Source organism: Lepisosteus platostomus, chromosome 3 (genome assembly GCF_059453375.1).
Source record: "Lepisosteus platostomus isolate fLepPlt1 chromosome 3, fLepPlt1.hap1, whole genome shotgun sequence".
NCBI lineage: Eukaryota > Metazoa > Chordata > Actinopteri > Semionotiformes > Lepisosteidae > Lepisosteus > Lepisosteus platostomus.
Window position 1 is genome coordinate 24,593,102 of NC_142613.1, and position 21,746 is coordinate 24,614,847.

Sequence of the window (21,746 nt, forward strand, 5' to 3'; positions counted from 1 at the left end):
TAAGATTCTTCCATTTTAGTTGATTTTGTGCACCGGCCTCCTATCCAGCCCCTCCCTATATAAGCCAGACGCTCCTACCATTCTGCGCTCAGCTTTGGAAGATGGACGCCTGGAAGCCCACCTACCAGCGGGTCCAGGAGAGACCCAACGGCATCACTTCACCACAGCGTCCTGACCATCTGGGTACGGGGCTTGGAGCACCTGGCCCCGTTAACCCATTTTATTGCCTGTCCCTTCACTGGATCCCGCTCTGGTTTTTAAACCTTGTCTCGTCTGTCCTGGATGGATCACCCAGTTCTGGACTCTTGCAATTCACTCTGGTAAATTACTTCAGACTCCTTTGGATTTGTTTGCCTTGGCCAGCCCCCCCCCCGAGCACCAGTGCACCGTCGTCACACCCCCCTGTTTGTCTACCTGCCCAGTTCCTCGTCGTCTCCTCCCCGTGTCTGTTTCACTTACTTCCGGATTATACCTTCTGCATAGGATTCTGATTTCTGCTTCGTGACAATAACTATGACTAGATGTGTTTACCATGAGTATTTAAGAGAGGAGTGGATATTAATGGCTCTTAAACTGGAAGACATTAATGTGTAAATTCAGCCTCATGTTCTTGCTGTGATGAAAATCTTTGCTTAATGTCTATCTACAGTAAAAATGTAATACTGATCAGCTATAAAAAACATACCAGAAATGACAAATTTGAGAAAATCACTAACATTGTTCAGCTCACACACAGCTCACACTGACGATTGGCAGGAGTAGTAGATCATATTCATTTCTAAAAAGCAAGCCATTTGTAGGTTAGACTGAAGTATCTTCTTTGTTGGTAGTAACTTCTGTAGGAAGTAACGTGACCAGCTAGTAGGTTCTGAGCTGGCTCTCTTTGGTCCTGAAACACAAAAACAAAATGAGTTAGTATCCATTAAAAACAAAATGATAAATAAGAACACATGGCAAATATCAAAATATGATTGAAATAGTATGGGAGGTGAGGTGCAAAATAGTTGAGCCTGACTGAGAGCTCAAAAGCAGGCAGTGGTAAGGTGGAGAACACCACAACAAAAAGGTGGCCAAAAAGAAAAAGAAAACAAAGACACGCAATGTAAACACAACACTCTGAGCGTCAAAGCAGAGTGGCTAGGAAAGAGCTGCAACAACAAAGAAAGTGCAAACAATATATAATAATAATAATAATAATAATAATAATAACAATAATAATAATAATAATAATAATAATAAACTAGTCACCTGCTGTGAAAGTCTGCCTGGGTGTGTTCTAACAGTACTGAGGGGTGTGCTGTCTCATGTGTGCATGCGGCACAAATCACCAGAGCCCACTCGGGCATGACAATGATTACTTTTAAGCAAAGCACTGTATCTTCATCCATCCATTTTCTAAGTGCTTTATCCAATTCAGGGAACATTGGAGAACTGGAACCTACTCAAGATGGGATGCCAGTCCATTGCAGGGCACACACAGACCCAAACATGCACACAGTCATACCAAGGTCAATTTTCTCAGAAGCCAATTAACCTTTTAGTATATTTTTGGACTATGGAGGGAAGCCAGAGCATCTGGAGAAAGCTCACATGAACATGAGGAGAACAAGCAAACTCTTTGCAGATAGCATCCAAGGAAGCGAACAAAGGGCCCCACACTCCAAGGCAAAAATGCCAACCACCGCTCCACCATGCCACCCATCTTCATACAACTCAATTGTTACATAGAATAATCTATTATGGTATGCAAATTTTACAAACAATTCTAAAGAGCATATACTGTCATTCATACAGTCTTGTTATATTCTGTTTGTTATTGATACAGATAATTATACAGATAATTATATACAGTAGATACAAAAAACTACTCCTTGAATACAAAGCATTTAATTCTGTGTAACACTCAAAGTGTTATCTTGCTTTATACATACGGATGTTTGCTTTATACAAACAGAATTATATAAGATGTAGTGTGACATAACATGTTTGGCTGTGGTTTTAAAATGGTTTCTGAAACAGGATTGCTTAAACAAGTCCACTCTTTTCAGCCAGAGGGGGGAAAATAAAGCAAATGGCAGTCAGAATGAGGCTGGTGTTCAGTATGTAGTGTGGAAAAAGATTTTATACCATTTTTCATTAATTCAGTTTCAGTCTCTTGTTTGTTTTAATATAACACTCCATACTTGAACACTTGAAACAAATAACTCTATAAAAAAACTGTCCAAAAGACCCACTGAAAAAAAAACAGGCACACTAAAATACTTATCTTCAGTTTTCCATTTTCAGATTTGGTTAAAGAATTATTTGTCACACCCTCTCAAGTTGCATCTATCTCTATTCACGTTGCCACTTTGAGATTTGAATGGAAATGGAAATGGTTTTGGAAATATAAAATCCATTTTTTGTAGATTGGAAGATTTATTTTCTCCAGCTGCTTTAAATCAGTTCAGCACTATGCACACATATTGTGACCAATGATGCAGAAACACTCTTCCGTGCTTCTTCACATATGGTTTCATATAGTTTCTTTTTGTTCTTTGTATGGTAAAATAAAATGACAAATGTTAGAAAATAAGGTGAATTCTAACTTGAAATATACAGTATCTTAGTACCATATAAGGCCAGAGAATAAAGTACTGTACCTCTTTGGGTTCTCTATGTCTTCTATTGTTTCAGGCAAAGGCACACCTCTTGTTTCAGGCAACAAAAAAACCAAGCCACCAGCAACAAATGCAAGCACACCTATAGTTAACACACAGGATTATAGAGTTAAAATATATTTTTTAAAACAGTTGCCAACATTTAAGACTTCTGCCCAAAATTGTATGTGGAATTTGTAAGAAAACACCTAGTGTCTATATATTTTTTATTTAAACATAAACTATATATTTAAAATACAAGTAATAATAAGATTAAAGCAAGGTGTTACTGACTAAACTGCCTTTGATGTGACGCTTCTTACCAAAAATGATCAGTGGTAGCTCCAACCAAATAACTGCTAATCTGTAGAGCAGGAATGGTACCCCAATCCCACCAATATCACACAGTGTGGAGCACACAGAGACCCCCAGGTTCCTGTAGGAGCAAAAAACATTCTGAAAGAGGATTTTAAAATCTGACATAGTATTTAAAGCTTGAAGTGTGTCAGTGTGTACACTTCTGTTCCCCTTGCTCTCACATCACATTGCATCCCACCTGCAGGGGGCATGTCATATTCCCCCCTTGGTGTGTGCACTAGTGGTGAGGACTGCTGCTGCACAGTTCTAGTGGAGTGCTGTAGCCAGCTGGAGCCTGGCAGCAACCCTGCATGGGGAATCTTTGCACAGCTGTCAGCTCAGTGATCCTTCTAGTCCAGATCTCCAGGCCTATTTCCTGATCTCTAGGAAATACACATTTCACATCAGACAGCTTCAGCTTGCCAGCCTTCCTGTCCTGTCTTACTCCTGGTTTTCTGCTTCTGGAGTCCCTTCTGGAGCACACTGGTCATTACCCCTGGACTGTGATGTACTTGCACTTTGTCTGGATCAACACCTGGCCCGCCCCCACCATCCTGGTGGACAATGTGGCCAAACGCTGCTGGACTTCTGGGGCAAAATAAAACGATTGGTTTCCTCTGTTAGAGCCTTCTTCAGTCATTAGCTGTCCTTTGTGGTGGAGGATGACTGTGACAGAAGCCTGTGCATATCATCTTATTGTACAAAAATCATTGCACACTGTCTTCTACACATATCTTGAAAGAATGCAACTTTCATCCCATGACAGACTGGAAGTCATATTCTTTGGAAGCCTTAATGCATCAGATTAATCCAGATTGTTCTTCTACGGCCTGTTTTCCTGTTGAGGAACTGGTTACCAGCATATACAAGGCACACAAAATAGATTCAAAACAAAATAACATGAAACCCAAACAGGCCTTAACCAAAGTAGCTCCAGGACTGCAGGACTACATTACCCATCGCCAAATTCTACAGCAAGGACCAGGGGAAGGACTTTGGAAGCTGGAGGCATCATACAGAATGTTAGCAGGCTTTATTTGAAATATGAATTTAAATATAACACCTGAAGAAAACTGCCAAATAATATTCGGTATACAGTAAATTCAGCTTCCAAAATCATTGAATGATCAACTTAAAACTTTCTTTAACATTCCTCACAATGACGGTCTTACAGCCCTCAAGCGCACGCTGGACAAATGCACAGTGCTCGATCCATCCACCCACACCCTTGTACGTCTTGAAGAATTGGTACTCACACTCAATGAGCCATCTCATTCAATAACCTTTTTTTACCAGCAGGTTAGTAGAGTTGCCATGGGCACCAGAATGGGACCCAGCTATGCCAATATTTTTGTTGGCTGGGTAGAAGTACACTTCTTTACTTCCTACACTGGCTTTGTCTCTGACCTCTACAAGCAATACATCAATGACTGCGTCGGTGCTGCCACATGCTCTAATGACCAGTTAGAACACTTCCTGCATCACTTCACCAACTTCCACCTGTCCCTCAGATACACAATTAACATATCTTCCACTGCTCTTCTGTTTCTAGACATAAACCTATAGATTAACCATCCCCGTCTCTCTACTTCAGTCTATTACAAACCCACGGATTCATACAACTACAGTATATCCCGTACAGCTCATTTCACACAAACACACTAAAATCTCTCCTTTTTTCACAGTTCCTTCGGCTATGACAACTCTGCAGTGATGACATGGATTTCCATAACCAAGCACTCAAAATGCACTCCTTTTTCATTAACAGAGAATACCCCAGTCATGTTATTGACAGTGCCCTCATCAGAGCCAAAAACAGCCCCTGGCCCATCAACTCGATCAGGAAGCCCCAGCCTAACAATTGCATTCCTTCCCATTCCCTTCCACCCTAACACACTTTCTATCCCCAGGACCATTAACGAAAACTTTTCCATCCTACAGGCTGATGCCTCCACTGGGGCCCTCTTTTCTGTCTGCCCCATCATCTCATATCTCTGACCACCTAATCTCCATAACCTTCTTGTTCACAGCTCCCTTAACTGCCCTCAACAATCATCCACACCAGGTACTTTCCCCTGCAACAGAGCTTGCTGCATCACCGGCAAGTACATATATAACACCACACTCATTCAAGGCCCCTCAGGACAATCTGATCACCCAGGCGACCTCTTGTCACGACCCAGGCGACCTCCAGCAACCTCATTTACTGTATCTCTTGTGGGAAATGCCCAGCTATCTACATTGGGGAAAGCGGAAGGAGACTAGGAGATCGCTTCAGAGAACATGTTAGAGCTGTGAAGAATAAAGATTTCTCTAAGCCCATAGGTTTCTCAATTCACCTCAGATGGCCATGATCACACTGATATCTCCATCTGTGTTCTCAAAGAAGGGGTTCTTAACTCTCATAGCAGAAAGACATCAGAAACAAAAATTAACCTGAAACTTGGTTCACAGCTTCCCTCTTCTCTCAAAGACAGACTTGTTTTCATGTAATCTTTTCTATTCACATGCAGGTTTTGACTTCACACCTCTCTCCACTTTGCACCACCTGAGAGCTTTTGTTCTCCTATGCTATTTAATCTTTGCTGTCTGCCCTGTCTTTCTCACACCCAAAGAAGGCTCTACAGCTGAAATGTTGCGTTTTCTTTCTTCTCTTTTCAGCATGGAATAAACCTATTACTTGTTTCTTTATGGGGTGTATTTAACTCCTTGTAAATGATATCATCTGAGGCTTACCCCCAAACACTTGTGTATATTGTCTATGGGGCATTATGGCATATTTTTAAAATGTTTGGGAGTGTCTGGATATGGTAAGGTTTTGCTCAAATCTAGTACTTTTCAATAATGACTCCAATCATGACCTGTCACAGCAGCATAAACAGATCTTGTTGAATATTCTGATTATAATTCAAAGATACTTATAACACATTTAAGGAGCCTCCTTATGGCCTTCACAGGAATCATTGGACCCTGTCTGTTCTTGAAGTGACTTATATGAAGCTTTCTACTGCTAGGATCCATGGAACAGTGGATGGAAAGTAAACAGATGAAGTACTGCTGATGTAGTCTACTTCTTATTACAAGGTACTCATTTGTTCTTATTTGTTCTGTTTTTGAAAAATGAACAAAACATCAATTCACACAAAAAAATTTAATCTTGTAAAATATAATAAAACTTAAAGTAAATAGGATACCAATGAAATACATTTACCTGACATACGTAGGGTATAATTCTGTATTAACAAAGACCACCATCTCAAAGGCCATAGTAATACCCAACCTGCCTACACAGGCAACTGCTGTTTTAAGCCAGGAAACACCTTTGAAAGAAAGACAGATGCAAAATTAGTAATTTAGCAGTACTGTAATACAATGCATAAGCACTTCTCATTAATATAAAGTTAAAATTCTTCTGCCATTAAATGATTCAGTGTGCTGTTACTTTTTCAATAAAAAATAGCTTATTTTAAACATTCATTTTTAAATGTTATCTTATCTTATAATTTTAAGAGCAAATATTGTTTTAAATTCAAATGTAAACTAAAGTTGATTACAAATTTGGCAAATACAGTTCTACCAAATACTTACAGTATGTGCAATAGAACTTCCTTAAACTGCTTGTGAAATTTACTTGTATGATAAGTGGGCTCACACATTACAGTACATATAGAAACTCAAATATACATATGATGGAACATTTATCTGTTAATGATAACAACTTCAGCCAGAATTTCTGAAGTTTAGAGCCTTGTCTAACTGTGTGTACTTTGGTTCAAGGGAGGACCTCAGAAAACCTATTTCTCATGTTTATGAAAAAAACATAACATGCTAAATGTCATTGAAATCTAATGGGCCCCTTTATGATATTAGATTTAAAGTTTTTTTTTAATTTACTTACTTTCTGGTATAAAAGCAGTTATTAAACAAGATGCCCCAGAAATAATGTTAGACAGTGCAAATGGAACCCGTCGTCCCATACGTTCAATGCTAAAAATGATTAGCAGTGCAGCAGGGAATTCAACTATTCCTGAGATTAGGAAGTCTATGTAAACATTTCCCCCAAGGATTCCTAGACGCATGATGAGACCTTGGTAGACCACAGAACTTGTGAACCTGAAACATTAAAACAATAAACAGTTAGCTCTATTTTGAGGTGCACACAATACACAAGGGCTGCTTTTAACTTTTACAACTGTTACAAAAAGCTGATTGAAAAACTATGCAGTCCTAATTGGATGTATCTTTATATATCAAAATATATCACTTTCATGACCATACTGCATCCTTCTGAATATTATATGCATTTCCAAAAGAAACAATGTTTGAGAATGAAATATATGAGTCAAGCTGTCAATACGTTATCTGTTAACATTAACCAAAATTAATACACAACCATTAATAAAAGCATGACTATTTGAAAGCTTATATTTTTCTGACTATATAACTTTATTACAGTCTACTCAGAATTTCAAGTGTGAAAAAATGAACCTACTGCAGATACCTAGGCCACAGCCAGCAAAAAAACAGCAATACTCTAATTGCGCCTCCGACATAAAAACATGGATGACTCAAAATTTCCTTAACCTAAACTGTGACAAGATTGAAGTCATGCTTATTGGCACCCACCATCAACTTTGTAAAGTCAAAGCTGTAACTATCTGTGGATGGCACTGTACTTAACTTCAGTCTAAATTGAAAAGCTTGGGGAATATTTGATTCAGGCTTGACATTCGACCCACAACATACAGTATTGTCGAAACATATTTCTTTCACCTCATAAATATCGCTAGACTACGTCCTATGTTACTGCAAACTGTGGCTGACAAGCTGATCAACACAGTCTTCTCCTGAATTGACTAATGTAACGCTCAATTCACTGGGGTTTCTAAGCTCAAATTGAACAAACTCCAGCATGTCCAAAATTAGGCAGTCAGAATCCTGACCAGGTCTAGTGCAAATGATCATATTACTCCTATCCTGGAGTCCTTCCTGTCAAGTTTCGTGTTGACTTCAAAATCCTCAAGTTCACTTCAAGGCTCTGAGTGGCTTGGGACCTCAATACCTGTCTGAGCAATTATCACCCTACTCCCCACCTCACAACCTTCGCTCTTCTAATTCTGGTCTTCTATCTGACCCCCAAGTCTGTCTACACTCTATGGGTAACAGGGCCTTCTCCTGTTATGCTCCAAAGCTCTGGAACTCTCTCTCCAAGAATATCAGTCACCTTCTCTAAACTTCTTCAAATCTAGACTCAAAACCTTCTTCTTTAGAAAAGCCTTTACTTAAATGGTTCTGTTCTTTACCCCTCTTCTCCTACTGTATTCAGTACCTCCATATACTGTCTCCTCTCATTGTGTTTTCTCTTTGTGCATGTATTTTTATTTTTGTTATTGTTGTTGTTCTGTACAGCTCTTTGAGAAGCCACCATAACCAAGTTAATTATTTGTATTATATTTTCATCAAGGTGCTACTACTACTTAAGGTACAGGTGCCGAACCAAACATTGTCTTTTCCTACTTATATGATATCTGCCAGCCTCTAATAAAGCTAAAGTGTCCATTGGAATACATCAGAGACTGTGGTCCATTGCTGTATGGCACTGATTTACATACCATTTTTAAGATGCATAACAGACAATGACAGAACATTGCTTAATTTGATAAATCATATTTTTGCATGAGTGAATTAATGGTCATGAAAGAGAATACCAATAAAATAGAGATCAGTCTAATAATGTTTTTGTTGCAGAAAGTACCGGTAGGAGAAGATCAATTATTGTTCATTCTTCTTGCCTTAAATTGTGAGGTGCCATATATTGAGTGTTTTGATTGTAGGCAGTTGTTCTATGACCTATGGGTGTGCCATTAATTACTGGTCAATATTGTCCTGGTTTCCTGGTTTGATAATGCCAGATTACACACTGTAAAACATTCCTTAGAGAATTACTAACAAAGATTGATTGCCCCATTGGTTTGAATATGAAAATCCCACTGAACATTAAGAATGAAATTGTATATGCAGGTGGCCAGTACAAGCTACTGTACATCAAACACTGACTAATAGTATTAATCATTCCATTGGCCAATAGTGTACAGGTTGTAATGGAGGACACATCCATTATTCATCCAAAGTTTGATATTGTAACATTAAGAGCAGCTGCATCACATACTATGTGAACATCAATGTAGCTGTGCAGTTTATTGTCATACATTATTTACATTATCACCAGAATAAATCTTAAATTGAACAGATCATAACATGTTATTCACATAAAGTGTCCATGGTAATTAAAATAAACACCTACACCTGGTGATCTACACCTTGGACACCAGCACTCATTTCATTTGAAGGGCTGCATAAACCTAGTGGGGAGAACTGACAGAAGAATTTGGGAGACACAGATGGCAACCTTGGACCAGGAGAGGACTCAAAAGAGAACTACAGAGGAAGGTTCAGGCATCATCTTTCTTCTCCTATCTTGTAGGAGAAAGCCTTGCTGGTTGTGGAGAAAACATGTTATAGGGAGCATTATGGGAAATACTGTATTGTTAAGGACTGGCATGAGTGGAGAGAACACTTTTGAGGAACCAAAGCAATAAATGGAGTTTCATCTATTTCTTTTCCTCTAAGCCCCAGGCTGTTAGAGGAATTAAACTACATATGTGTAGGATAACTTTTTTGTCTAGTCTTTAAGTTTACTGGTGGTTCTGGAAGTTATAAAGGACCTGTTTTAGGAAAAATGGTCTTAGCACCCTTAAGATTGATACATGATATAGTTCAAATTTTGGGGTCACTCTGCCTATCCTTGACATCACCCAGGAATGTTTTGTTTTTAATTTGTCTGACATTACTTTTATTGACAGCATACATCTTAACCAATAGGCTAAACTTTTTTTTAAGTTGTGAAATCCATTCAAGCATGACACCCAATTCTGAATAAAGCAGATTTTATTTACTCTTAAATGACTAGACCAACAAAGTAAAAATAAATGGTAGAAATACATCCAAAGGACATTGTGTGAAACTATGAAATAAGAATTACATTCCTGCTCTACCACTGTTTTCCATTAAAAAAAAACAACAACTCACTTTTCCAGGTATAGGTGCTGATGAAATTTGCTTATAATATATAATTAATGATAATGATCACCATAATTAATCACTTGCACTGCAAGTCCGTTCCTTTGTTAGTAACAACTAAGTATACCTGCATCTGCATCCTATGAACTTACTCTGAGAAAAAAAGTATAACATGACTCACCAGTTAAACATTAGAATGAAGGTGTGCTTCCTCATTTTAGGAGTCCTAACCAAGTCAAATACAGAGGCTGTCAAAACTTCTTCATTATCATCTGTGAGATTCTGTGAAAAAGACATGTTTATCTAAGCACCTACTAAATCCTAGCATATCTTGTTTATTAAGTACTAAATTCAAAAACAGAGTGATTAATCTCCAGGACACATGACATTATAATCTTACAAGAAATAAAAAAAACATATTGCTAAATGGTGTCTTCTTTATTATGAAGGGGTATGGTGAAGACATCACAATGGAGTTTTTTTCTGTATGATCAAGAAAAAAAATATTCCTAAATTCATATTTTGTCAGGTACCTCCACATTTTTTGAGAGTGTTCTCTTGTTTTCTTTAGCAATTTCTTGTGTGATTGCCATTGCCTTTCTTGTGTTTTTCTGTGAAAGAAGCCACCTTGGTGACTCAGGTATGAACCTATAGGAAGAATTTCAATAGTCAAAACATAATAAAATGTTGCAGTGTTCTCAATTTCTTTGTTTCAGGGAAATAATTTGTACATGTTTATATATTTCTGTCATTGGAAATTACTATAAATGGAAATATAATGTGGTGTATAAGGTATAAGGTGGTGTACTGTATACTTTCTAGCAGGTAAACTGTCACCTTTTGATAGAAAATTTAAATATAATTGCTGTCTTGCTTAAAGAGGCCATTAGGTTTCTGTTCAAAATGGTGCTGTGCAGTATTTTTATAAATACTGTATATTATATTATTATATATTATAATAGAAAACAAAATGGATACAATTAAAAATGTTTCTTCTTTAATCAGGCATATGAATTAGATATGAAAAACAACACATTTGCTCCACAGTACAGTATCTTGTGTACGAAAATGATGCAACTGGATAATCAGCTAAGTGTTTTTCAAAAATAGCCCGTGGAACTTTGAAGATAACCCTTTCAATATTTACAGTTTATTTTTCTGATATCAGCAAACCACACCCTGTACTTTTGTACATTAAATGTAATCTTTCTCCTACACAACATGTTTGTCTAGTTTTCTGGAATTTCTTTCGCAGCCTCTACAATGTTCGCTAATCTTCCTAGGTCATTTTGTGATCTAGTCTAGTTTGTTAACTATACTATTTCATTGTTATAAACAGAAAGAGTGGTGATCCTAATACAGATAATTGTGGTTCTCCATGTATTATATCACCCCTTATGTGTAACCTTTGTTCCCCATCCATTAGTCAAGCTTGGCATCTGCTTTATGTGCCTTTTTATGTTTCTTTCTCTAGCTAATCTTTAGTAATGAACAAGGCTTGCAATATCAGAATAATTAAGCTGGAGTCGTGGTGCCAATGTTGATTTACAGTACTGTACCCTTGTCTTTACTTTTAAGTTATTTCAAAACAAATTATCTCAAACGAACTGTTAGGATATTTAAAAATCTACAGTATTTTTAAAGGACGTCATACCAGTAATAGGCTAAAAAGCAAATGTATGGTGCAGTGATAGCCACTTGTAGCCATCTCCAGTCAGTGATAAGGTACGCAATGAGTGGCAGCATGAGAATTCCAACACTGAAGAACATCTGGTAAAGTACTCCCACGATCCTTCTGTGCTCCACTCCCACTAGTTCTGTAACTAAAGGGTAAAAAAGAAGAGCTTCAGTCAGTTTCTCCTTAAAAAATAGCACATTTTAGTTCAAGTAATTTTCTCTGAACTCTGAACAAAATGATTACAGAAACAACCATTACAGAAACTTAAATCATGTTTCGTCCACAATCTGTTTTTTTACTCATTGCTCATTTTACAGATGCACATATTATTTGACTATTCACTATTGGGTAGAAGATGTATGCTTAAAGCCAAATAATCTGGATGTGCTGTATTTAGAAGAGCCTATGTACATCACTGGTTAAGTTTTTCAGGTGAATACACATCAGTTCCAATGTCTGCCAAAAGAAAGATATAAATGTTGGCAGAGCTTTTAAAATGTATCATTCCAGTTTTTCAGACATTCCTAGAACTCATTATCTCACATATACCACATATCACCGCTGCTATTACAGCTGCACAACTGTGACACCTTGACAAATATTTAATAATTTGGAGGTCAGGTTTTACTAGTATTGTCTCCAGGATCAGCATTTGTCAGCCCAGTGTTTTCCCACTTCACACACAATGTCATAGACAGGAATCAAATGCAATGGGAAGCTGTCCATCATAAGTGATGTAAGAGTCACTGGAAGTGCTGTTTTAGATGATGATCACTTCTGCTTGGACAGGAGCAATGGTTGTGTTAGTGAATGGAGACAACAAAAGAATGATTATTAATAGCTTGAGCAAGGAGTTTTCCAAGTCGTTCAAACCATGAAAGTCCTAGCCTGGGCATAGATAGAGCTAGTCTGGTCACTAGCTGACAGTGATCAGACTATCTGAATCTGACTGGGATCCCCTGGAACAATTTTTTCATACTGCTGTGGTCAAGTTTGACATTATTTGGCTAGGGAATAATTTGCAACACAGCAACTACTTACTACAGCCTTTTGGAAGCTTTCAGGCATGGAGTGCTGTTGTGGAGAGATGTGCCTGCCCCCATTCAACACTTAACCTCTTGTTTAAGACCACATGGCTTGTTATGTGTCAAAAGATGTAGTTTGATAGGTAAAGTTTGGTGAGTTAGAGGAGTATGCCATCACTATCTCATTCTACCCTGTGTGAAGAAGCAGGATTCATACAAGTACCTACTGTAAAAGCCAAAATGTGGAAAAACACTGTGTGCTCATATAAGAAGAATACAGAATTTCCAGAATACCGTTTAATCCGCACCCAGAAATTTGGACTGTGAAAATCGGACAAAGAACTTTACAAAGTACAAGTTTGTCTAAATAGAAATGGTTGGCATGCGAAAACATTCTCATGATTTTGAATAAATAAAGGAAAAAGGAGAGGAATTTAAAAGACAAAATGCAAACAATGTCAGGATAAACACCATGCTTTCTCCTTCTAAAATTCTTGCTTCCCTTTTCAAGCAAGAGCTCTTGCTTCATCCCTCTCCATCTTCTTATGAACCAGCTGTTCACTCCAAACTGCCTTCAATCCTGACAATTCCCATACTGTTCAGCACACAGGATCACCTTCTTGAAATCAAAAGTGTACTGTAATCTATTCTTCAGTTTGGATAAATAAAAATGAATCTAAAAGTTTTTTATCACTCGCAACAAAAAGCTGGAGCCAAGATAATGATTACAGTATGTACAAATAGTTCAAAGATGTTCAGCACTCTAGTGGTAAATATGTCAACAACCAGATCACTTTTCAATTTTTTTTACTTTTAGAATATAAGCCGCAGGCCAATTATAACACCCTCAAATTTTAAAAAAGTGCAGCTTATATTCGGGTGAATACGGTAAACTTGTAATGTTGAAAGAGACATGATGTGGACAACCTTCCATTATATAAAAAGAACACATGGCAGTAATACTATAACAAAGCACCACCGATGCAGACACTCAGATTGTGTGTCAAAACTCATAGTCACAATATACTGTGCAAAGTATCTTCACTGGCCAAAGAAAATCAATAGGTGGCACTTGGGTATGGTAGATGTTAGTGAAAACATTAGCTTCCTTTCCTTTAAAGAACACACAAAATTGCTGTAGCTAGCAGCTGTAGCTAGCTGGAGAGTCCAGAGCATGATCCAGGCAGAATACAGTCCAGATCTGCAGTTGTAGCAAGCAGGGTCCAAAACCAGATGACACAGAGCAAAGGCACAAAAGGGGAAATCCAAAAGGCACGGATAAGATAAGGAGGCAAGGTTTGTAGCCCAGGAAACGCAGTTCACAAGTACCTGTACAAATTGGAAATCCAGGGGGCAAGGTCAAAACAAGGTTGTGAATCCAAGCAAAACACAACACAGGGAATGAACAAAAACGATGCTCAAAGGGCTCAGAGTCCAAACTCACTGACAGAGCCCCAGCCTCTGCAAAGTCCCAGTTTTTATTCTAAGAGCACCTGGAATGGGTGAGGTCGTAAACTGACTCCAGGTGCTCCAAGTCTCCAGGTGTGTTCTGCAGCAGCTGGCGAAGGAAGTTAGTGACCCCACCGACTGTTGCACCATAGCTAGCTCACCACACAGAGCAACAACTTGGGTGAGAATGACACATTTCCCCTCAGTTTTCTTTGGAATTGATTTGATTCAATTGTATTGATCTTGTCAAAGCAACTGACAAACTTGAATATTTGAATGAGGTCTGTTCAAGAGTAAAATTATTTAGAATTTTAATCTATCAGAGTAAAACATTCCTTTAAGCCCAGGAATGCATCTGATTATTCTTTTCAGCAACAATAAACTTGTATCATGGCAACCAAAATTGTACACAAGAGGCTGAATAAGATTTGTGTTTGTAAAAATAGTAAACATTGCAATTCCTCAAATTAGTTTAATTTCTTTGGGATTAAGCAGTCAGTTTTGTGTACTCTAGAGGTCTTATCTATAAATCTTATAAGGAAACAGTTCTTCTAATTTTTCCTTGTGATGGTAACATAAACTCTTACATTTGTACTATAAGTTTCAAATGTGCAAGACTGACTGGAATAAGTTTATTTGAAGTCTTTATCATAAGAAAATATATACACTAAAAACTTTTTCACAACCATTTTCGATTTTGTTTTTTAATTACATATATTCGATAATTAAACTACATGTATTTATTCAAATTTATTTTAAATTAAAAATGTGTTTTCTTTCCAAAACATGCCCTCTTGCTAGATTTGAATGCGTAAAATAAGGGAGATAATAAGTAATATTATTAAAAATGACCACATAAATGTAGAAAAAGTACAAAATACAAGTTGTATTCTTAGAATAAAAGTAAAAAATACAAGCAGTATTCTTACTGAGAACGTAGCCAACTACCCAGCCTCCCTTGATGCCAAATCCATAGATTGCTCGGAATACAAGAAGGGCAATGTAATTTGGAGACACCGCCACAAGAATTCCAGTTATTGCATTTAAAAGATTAGACATAATAAAACTAATCTTTCGTCCAAACCTGCAAAAAAAAAGTGTTATTTTAATATTTAAAATTTCTTGGAGCTTTATGCTTCAAATGCTTTCTGTTAATTATGTTTATGTGAATATCATGCAGTACCTGATATTGCCTGGATGTCTGGCAAATTGCACATTAATATTACAATTTAAAACAATTTTCCCCACAAAGGAAGTGGGTGCATTCAAATGCATGAGTATGAGTATGCACTAGTATGAGAACAACAACCGTGGGGTAAACATTTTGAATCCTGGTCAACTAATAACTGCTGAAAATTCAAAAAAAGGCTTCTTTGAAACTGCTCTGTGAAAGTGCCGTGAGGCAACATTGCTAGCTTCTGCACCACCACGCCTTTCCATAATTGAAGCATATTTACCTGTTCAGTTTTGTAAATGGGTATATTGTGTGACAGAGGGTAGAGTGTTTTGTATATAGCATTGCTGCCTCATAACTGCAGGGACTTTCAGGCTCAGTAGCTCTGTCTGTTCATGTGGGTTGATGTGTTCTCACCTTGTCTAAATGGGTTTCTTGCTCCATGCCAATTAGAGTAATTGGCTACAGTTTTTGGACAGAATGATCATGTGTTGCACATTAAAAATTAAAGTAAATAAATTTAGACAGCCTCAAGAGTTTCACAAGCAGTGGTACATGTAGAAAAGCATAATCTCCTGTTGGATAAATTGTCTCTTATCTTCATGTGCCTAAGAACAGCTAATGGATCTGATGTCTGCAGTTGTCATTTCTGTTGGAGACAGATTACGTTGTTTTTTTCACACTGTTAGACAAGAGAATCTCAAGGCATTTGAACTTTGTGTGCGTATTAACATAGATCCCAACAAATAAAGTATGCAAATTTTACCTGTCTGCCAGGTAGCCTATGGCAATACTGCCCACTAGGAACCCCGCATTTACAGTTGACTGAAAGAGATCCACCATCCAGGCATCTGAACAGAGCAGATTAAACTAAAACCAGAAAAAATAGGTGGTCATAGAGAAAGAGCAGTAATTTATAAAGTACTATTGTTATTTTTCCTTTCCTCGAAATAACAATTACACTTAGTATTTTTGCATTGTAAAAAGCCTTTACAGTATATTGGTACAGCAACTGCAACCAGTGTTTGTTTAATTAATAATGAAATTTACCTTTTCTCCAGAGTCCTACTGGTGATATGAAAACATTTAATTCAGTGTGAACTCAGTTCTGATTCAACTTCCTTTATTTCATAAATTATTAAGAGAACTGAAAATGTATTTTTTAAATAAAGTTTGTATTTTATAAAGCAGTTATAGAGCAGTATAGAGCATCATGATTATTGCATTATTAGTGTTCTGGTTTTCTTCCATCTCCCAAAAACACAGTATAGGCTAATTTTTCTCTCTTAACTGTCCCTGTATTTGTGTGCCTTACAAATGAACTGGTACTGTGTCTCATCCAGGTTGTAGCTCTGCCTTGAGCCCCTTCCTTAGACTATTATGTGGCCATGACCTTATCAAGAATAAGTTACTTTCTGATTATATATATGATGCTTTTCTTCCCTTTTTTGCTCATTATTGTTGGCATACAGTATGTATTCAGTCTTACTAGTTGTTTTCCAGAAATGTCAATACGATTCAACTTAAATCTTTGAATGGGCCACTGAAAACATTCTATTTCTGTATTCACATTTTAGTGTGGTATGTGTTGCTCCAGTGTGTGTGATCCGAAACATATGTTTTGGATCATTGTCTCCATATAAGACCATGTTTTTCGTATGTGTGGGTCAGCTGTTTATGTAAAAAGTATTAATTGGTACCCCAAGGAATCATGACGGTGAGCTAAAAAACAATAAAATATGACAAATGACCAATGTATGTTGCAATGTATTGAAGTAACAAAGACACAAAAAGAAAACAAATTCTGTTTTTCATTGAAATACAGAAAAAGATTCTCATTGCTAGCTAGCTTAGTGTCACGATTATAGTTCCCCCCTCCTTAAGGGTGCTCCAGCCCTTTCACGTGAGACTTTATTCTGTGCACCTGCTCCTTATTCCCAGCCCTCCTTAAAAGCCAGGTGCTGACACTCATCCGGGCTCTGCATCTGATTTCCATATCGTGGGAGTCCGGGACCTGGAAGCGCCTGGTCCCGTTAAGGTTTTAATCTCGGTTCCCGTTCCTGTTCCCTGTCTGCCGGTTCCGACCCGGCCTTCGTGTTTTTAATTCCTTGTTCTGATGGATCTCCTGGTTTTGGACTTACCCTTGTGTTTTGGATATTCTCTAAGGACTACTCTTTTGGATTGTTCGCCTCGGCCACACCTCCCCCGTGCACCAGCGCACCTCGGACACGCCCCCCTGTCTTCAGCCCCGTATTCCTGCATGACGTTTCCCCAGTGTTTCCCCACTTCGTCGGATTGTGTCGTCCGCATAGGGTCCGGAAAGAACTGTTCGTTACAGAATGCAGAGCCAACACCTGGACCCCGCGGACGGCACCCTGGCAGCCTGGATTCCATCGGTTTTTTTCTCCCCTTTTTTTTCTTAGGGCTTCGGAGCCGCCCTGAAAAGGAGGGGCGTACTGTCACGATTATAGTCCCCCCTCCTTAAGGGTGCTCCAGCCCTTTCACGTGAGACTTTATTCTGTGCACCTGCTCCCTATTCCCAGCCCACCTTAAAAGCCAGGCGCTGACGCTCATCCGGGCTCTGCATCTGATTTCCGTATCGTGCGAGTCCGGGACCTGGAAGCGCCTGGTCCCGGTCCCGTTCCTGTTCCCTGTCCGCCGGTTCCGACCCGGCCTTCGTGTTTTAATTCCGCGTTCTGATGGATCTCCTGGTTTTGGACTTACCCATTTGTTTGGATTCTCTCTAAGGACTACTCTTTTGGATTGTTCGCCTCGGCCACACCTCCCCCGTGCACCAGCGCACCTTGGACACGCCCCCCTGTCTTCAGCCCCGTATTCCTGCATGACGTTTCCCTAGTGTTTCCCCCACTTCGTCGGATTGTGTCGTCCGCATAGGGTCCGGAAAGAACTGTTCGTTACACTTAGAGCTAGGAAATAAACCTACTGTAGTTACTCTTATCTGTACTGATTTCAGATCTGCAGTATTTTTTGTATCATGGTGATCTGATGATCCTCTAGTTTAGCTTTAATTATTGTTTTCATAAGCTTACATGTAATAGATGCAAGATAATTAGTTGGTTCAGGTTTGCCACTCTTTTTACGACTGGGTGCTACATTAGCAAAGTTCTTGTCAGTGGATATTATCTCTGTCTTGAGTGAATGTTGAAAGAGTTTTGCTGTCAGCCCATAAACAACATTTTAATTATGATTGTCAGAATACTGCAAAGTCCTGGGTATTTATCGTAAGTGCTTCTAATAACACTGTAACACTTCTTCTTTGGTAGTATAATTTAATTCAGAACTAGAGGGCTTTATGAAACATTACATCTAAACTTGTATAGTGGTTTAGAAAAATCTCCATCTTTTCTTCTCTGCCACCTTGATAGATCTGAACAATAGCATGCACAAGTAAATTAATTTTAGAAATGTATTTAAAAAAAATATTTTTCTATAATGTGGTGACCAACATTGTACAAAATATTCTAAATGAGGCCTCATTAGAGTGTTATATAATTTTAGCAAAAAATCCCTTGATTTAAAATCCATGTTTTTAACTATATGTATATTCAAGCTTTTTCTAGTACATTGTCTAAAAGTTATAAATGATTAGTCAAAATAAGCACCTTTTTATGTTTTTCTCACTGTGTAGTTTGTTTTCCTGCATGTAAAACTAGCACACATCTACATGAAACACTATCTCAAAATGGTTTTAATCTGGGACAATACTATATCATGTCTACTGGTGATTCTATATCCATACCCCATCATCAACACTTAGTGTATTTATTATGTACTTGTTAAGTTGTATGAATCAACAAAATATCATTTCAACCCCACATCTGTCTTGGTCTGCAAATTCTAAATCTTGAAATGTTGAGTACGCAGTGTTAGTTTTTTTAACCGGAATTTTTAATAGCCAAATTTGATCAAACTTGTATGCTTCACTATTTGGTATGAACTGCTATTCCATAGGTGTAAGGTATCACATTTAAGCAACATAATGAACTCCTTACCTCAGTAACAAATGATGATCTGCCTTCATAGTCAAACTCCCAGCCATCTTTGCAAGTTGTCAGTAGTACATTACTCTCAGATGTGAAATTCAGCTGGGGGTTTTCACAGTTCAGATCAGTTATGTTCCAGTCTATGTCGTACCTTTCACACTGCTTGTAGCTTAGGCCAGCTGACATATTATCTTGAGGAATGGTGTACATCCTGATGTCTTGCAGAGTCCATCCACATTTCTCCCTCCCTTCTTGAACACTCGGGTTACGACACCAGTGCTCTGGAGTGAATCCCTGGAACACAATTCCCGCATAGGCCCCAGCCCATGGTATGGAGACCAGGCATAACAAAGCAAAGATGCGCTTCTGAGACCTACCGAAGTTCCCAGCCTCCTCCAGGATGTCTTCAAAAGTTGTCATTTCTGCTAACACTTGGTGCCTTCTTCTGTGATGACTCTGGAGCTTGCCATTCATTTTTACAACCATAGATGAGATCAAAGTTCCAACGAAAAGGTTAACCTTAGTTCCTTTAACTTTTTTATAAGTAAACCACTTGTAGAAATAGACATTTTTTGTTTTAACATTACATGCATCTGAAGTCATTTAATTATAGACTTAAATGAGCCTGGCATAAATTTGAAAAAACATGATTATTTTCACACTTCAGAAACTCCACAGTTAGTTTAATAAAAGTGAAGTTTTGAGGTTTCTCAGCGGCAAGATAACTAGACATAATAATTTCAAGCTTTAAGTGGCCTTTTGTACAAATTTCACAGATGAGCAAAGTAAAGCAATATGTTCCATTGTATTTTACATTTACAAGTCTGCATTTCTTGAAAGAAGCTGGTGTATCAGCGTTGCTGCTGAATTTAGCTTTTTCAAGAAATGACTATTTGAGATCCTCAGATCAATTGCCTGCTAGGAATGTAACACGCTAGATGATGGTCCAAGAGTCCTTTATCATTAGCAAGTTTATCATTAGCATTATCTGATGATAGTTTATACACAGGCACCTGCAGGTCAAAAAGACTAAATGTTCTAGCTTCTTCTAGCAATAAAGCAGCAAAGGAAGCAATGCAGATAGAATAGGAATTAAAGATGGACTACGGGGTGGCGTTCTGCAATAAATGCTGCAGACATATTATAATGTTTCCATAGAAACATCAGAAATATGCAATACATCAAGAAAAGTTTAGAAAATGAGAGCATTAGCAGATTTAAATGAATTTAACTGCCATATGAGACTGGTTCTATGAGGGGTTTGGACAATTTTAGAGAAGATAGCAAATGCATTTTTGTTATTGGTATTATCAGGAATATTCATTGTCAGGATATTAACAGAAACTACTTCAGACTTCTTAGACTTAATCTGTACTATACAGAAGGTGTATGAAAACAAACCAGTGTATGAAAGCTCTGGGGGAATGTGCTGCTCAAAAGTTGCTCAAAAACAATTGATCATGTAACTGTTGAAAAAGCAGGTAGCAGTCACTTCCTTTGTCAGTCAGTGGATGTCAGTCATCTGAACGGCAGAAGGCAGTGGGCAGAACCTCTCTGGGCACCATTCACAGGAGGGAGAAAGACTCAATGTAGACCAAAAAAATCTCTGTAAACTAAACTGTGAGTTTTGAACAATTGGAAGTTTTTGAGAAGAGTCTCAGGGGATACATCAGAATTGTTAAATGAGACCAGCAAGCAGTTCATCTGCTCAGCTGTGATTGAAATGGACTTCAAGAAGAATTCAGAAGCTCAAAAAATAACTTAGGCTGTTATTTTATGTTTTTTTATTCCCTGAACTGTAAATAAAGAGTACTGGTGTTTTTTTAACTTTACAGCTATGTGGCTGATGGCCTGAAGTTGACAATTTAAGATCTTGTTATGCCACAACCAAGGGGTTTGTCATGTTACAGATGTAAGAAAGAGTGTATTCAGCCCTTCTATCACATTTGGTAGTTAGGAGGTAATTACAGTAATTCGAGGATGTCACACAGCTATTTCTTGAAAAAAAGACAACATTTCTGCTTCAACAACATGACTCGGTATCTTGTTCCATACTCCCACAACTCTGGGAAAAGAGATACCCCCTGTAATATGTTTTAAATGCACTCGCACATAGTTTCCACTTGTCCTTTTGTTCTTGCATCCCTGTTGATTATAATGATATGTTTAGTGATTCACGGACACTCCAACTAGACAATGTTTATAATTTGTAGACAAGATACAAATCAAGAAAAAAGCCAAAATGTTTCATAGCTAGAATGCATTAATAAATGAAAGGGGGGCTAACATTTGTCTTATTTACATATATTATGAAGTGTTTTGTAAAATATCCATACAGTG

General features: G+C 37.9%; 1 protein-coding gene across 1 annotated transcript; it reads right to left on the bottom strand.

Annotated features, from left to right (window-relative positions):
- Positions 1–698: 698 nt before the first annotated feature.
- LOC148674689 (solute carrier family 22 member 2-like) lies at positions 699–19,898 on the bottom strand. The gene is made up of 11 exons (XM_088625120.1): positions 19,416–19,898; positions 16,169–16,272; positions 15,158–15,312; positions 11,731–11,899; positions 10,610–10,724; positions 10,258–10,358; positions 6,895–7,109; positions 6,208–6,316; positions 2,963–3,075; positions 2,643–2,742; positions 699–889 (listed from the first exon to the last, which is right to left on the bottom strand). Exons 1-11 carry the CDS (start codon positions 19,890–19,892, stop codon positions 859–861), a joined length of 1,689 nt encoding a protein of 562 aa, XP_088481246.1. The 5' UTR covers positions 19,893–19,898; the 3' UTR covers positions 699–858.
- Positions 19,899–21,746: the final 1,848 nt, after the last annotated feature.

What these genes read in the sequence shown, in the direction of transcription:
- LOC148674689 (XM_088625120.1), bottom strand. Translation starts at nt 19,892, where the DNA reads ATGGTTGTAAAAATGAATGGCAAGCTCCAGAGTCATCACAGAAGAAGG. An exon ending in GATCATCATTTGTTACTGAG is followed by an intron (nt 16,273 to 19,415) that starts GTAAGGAGTTCA and finishes TTCTGGTTTTAG; the next exon opens with TTTAATCTGCTCTGTTCAGA. An exon ending in TGCTTTTTAGCCTATTACTG is followed by an intron (nt 10,725 to 11,730) that starts GTATGACGTCCT and finishes TTCTTCCTATAG; the next exon opens with GTTCATACCTGAGTCACCAA.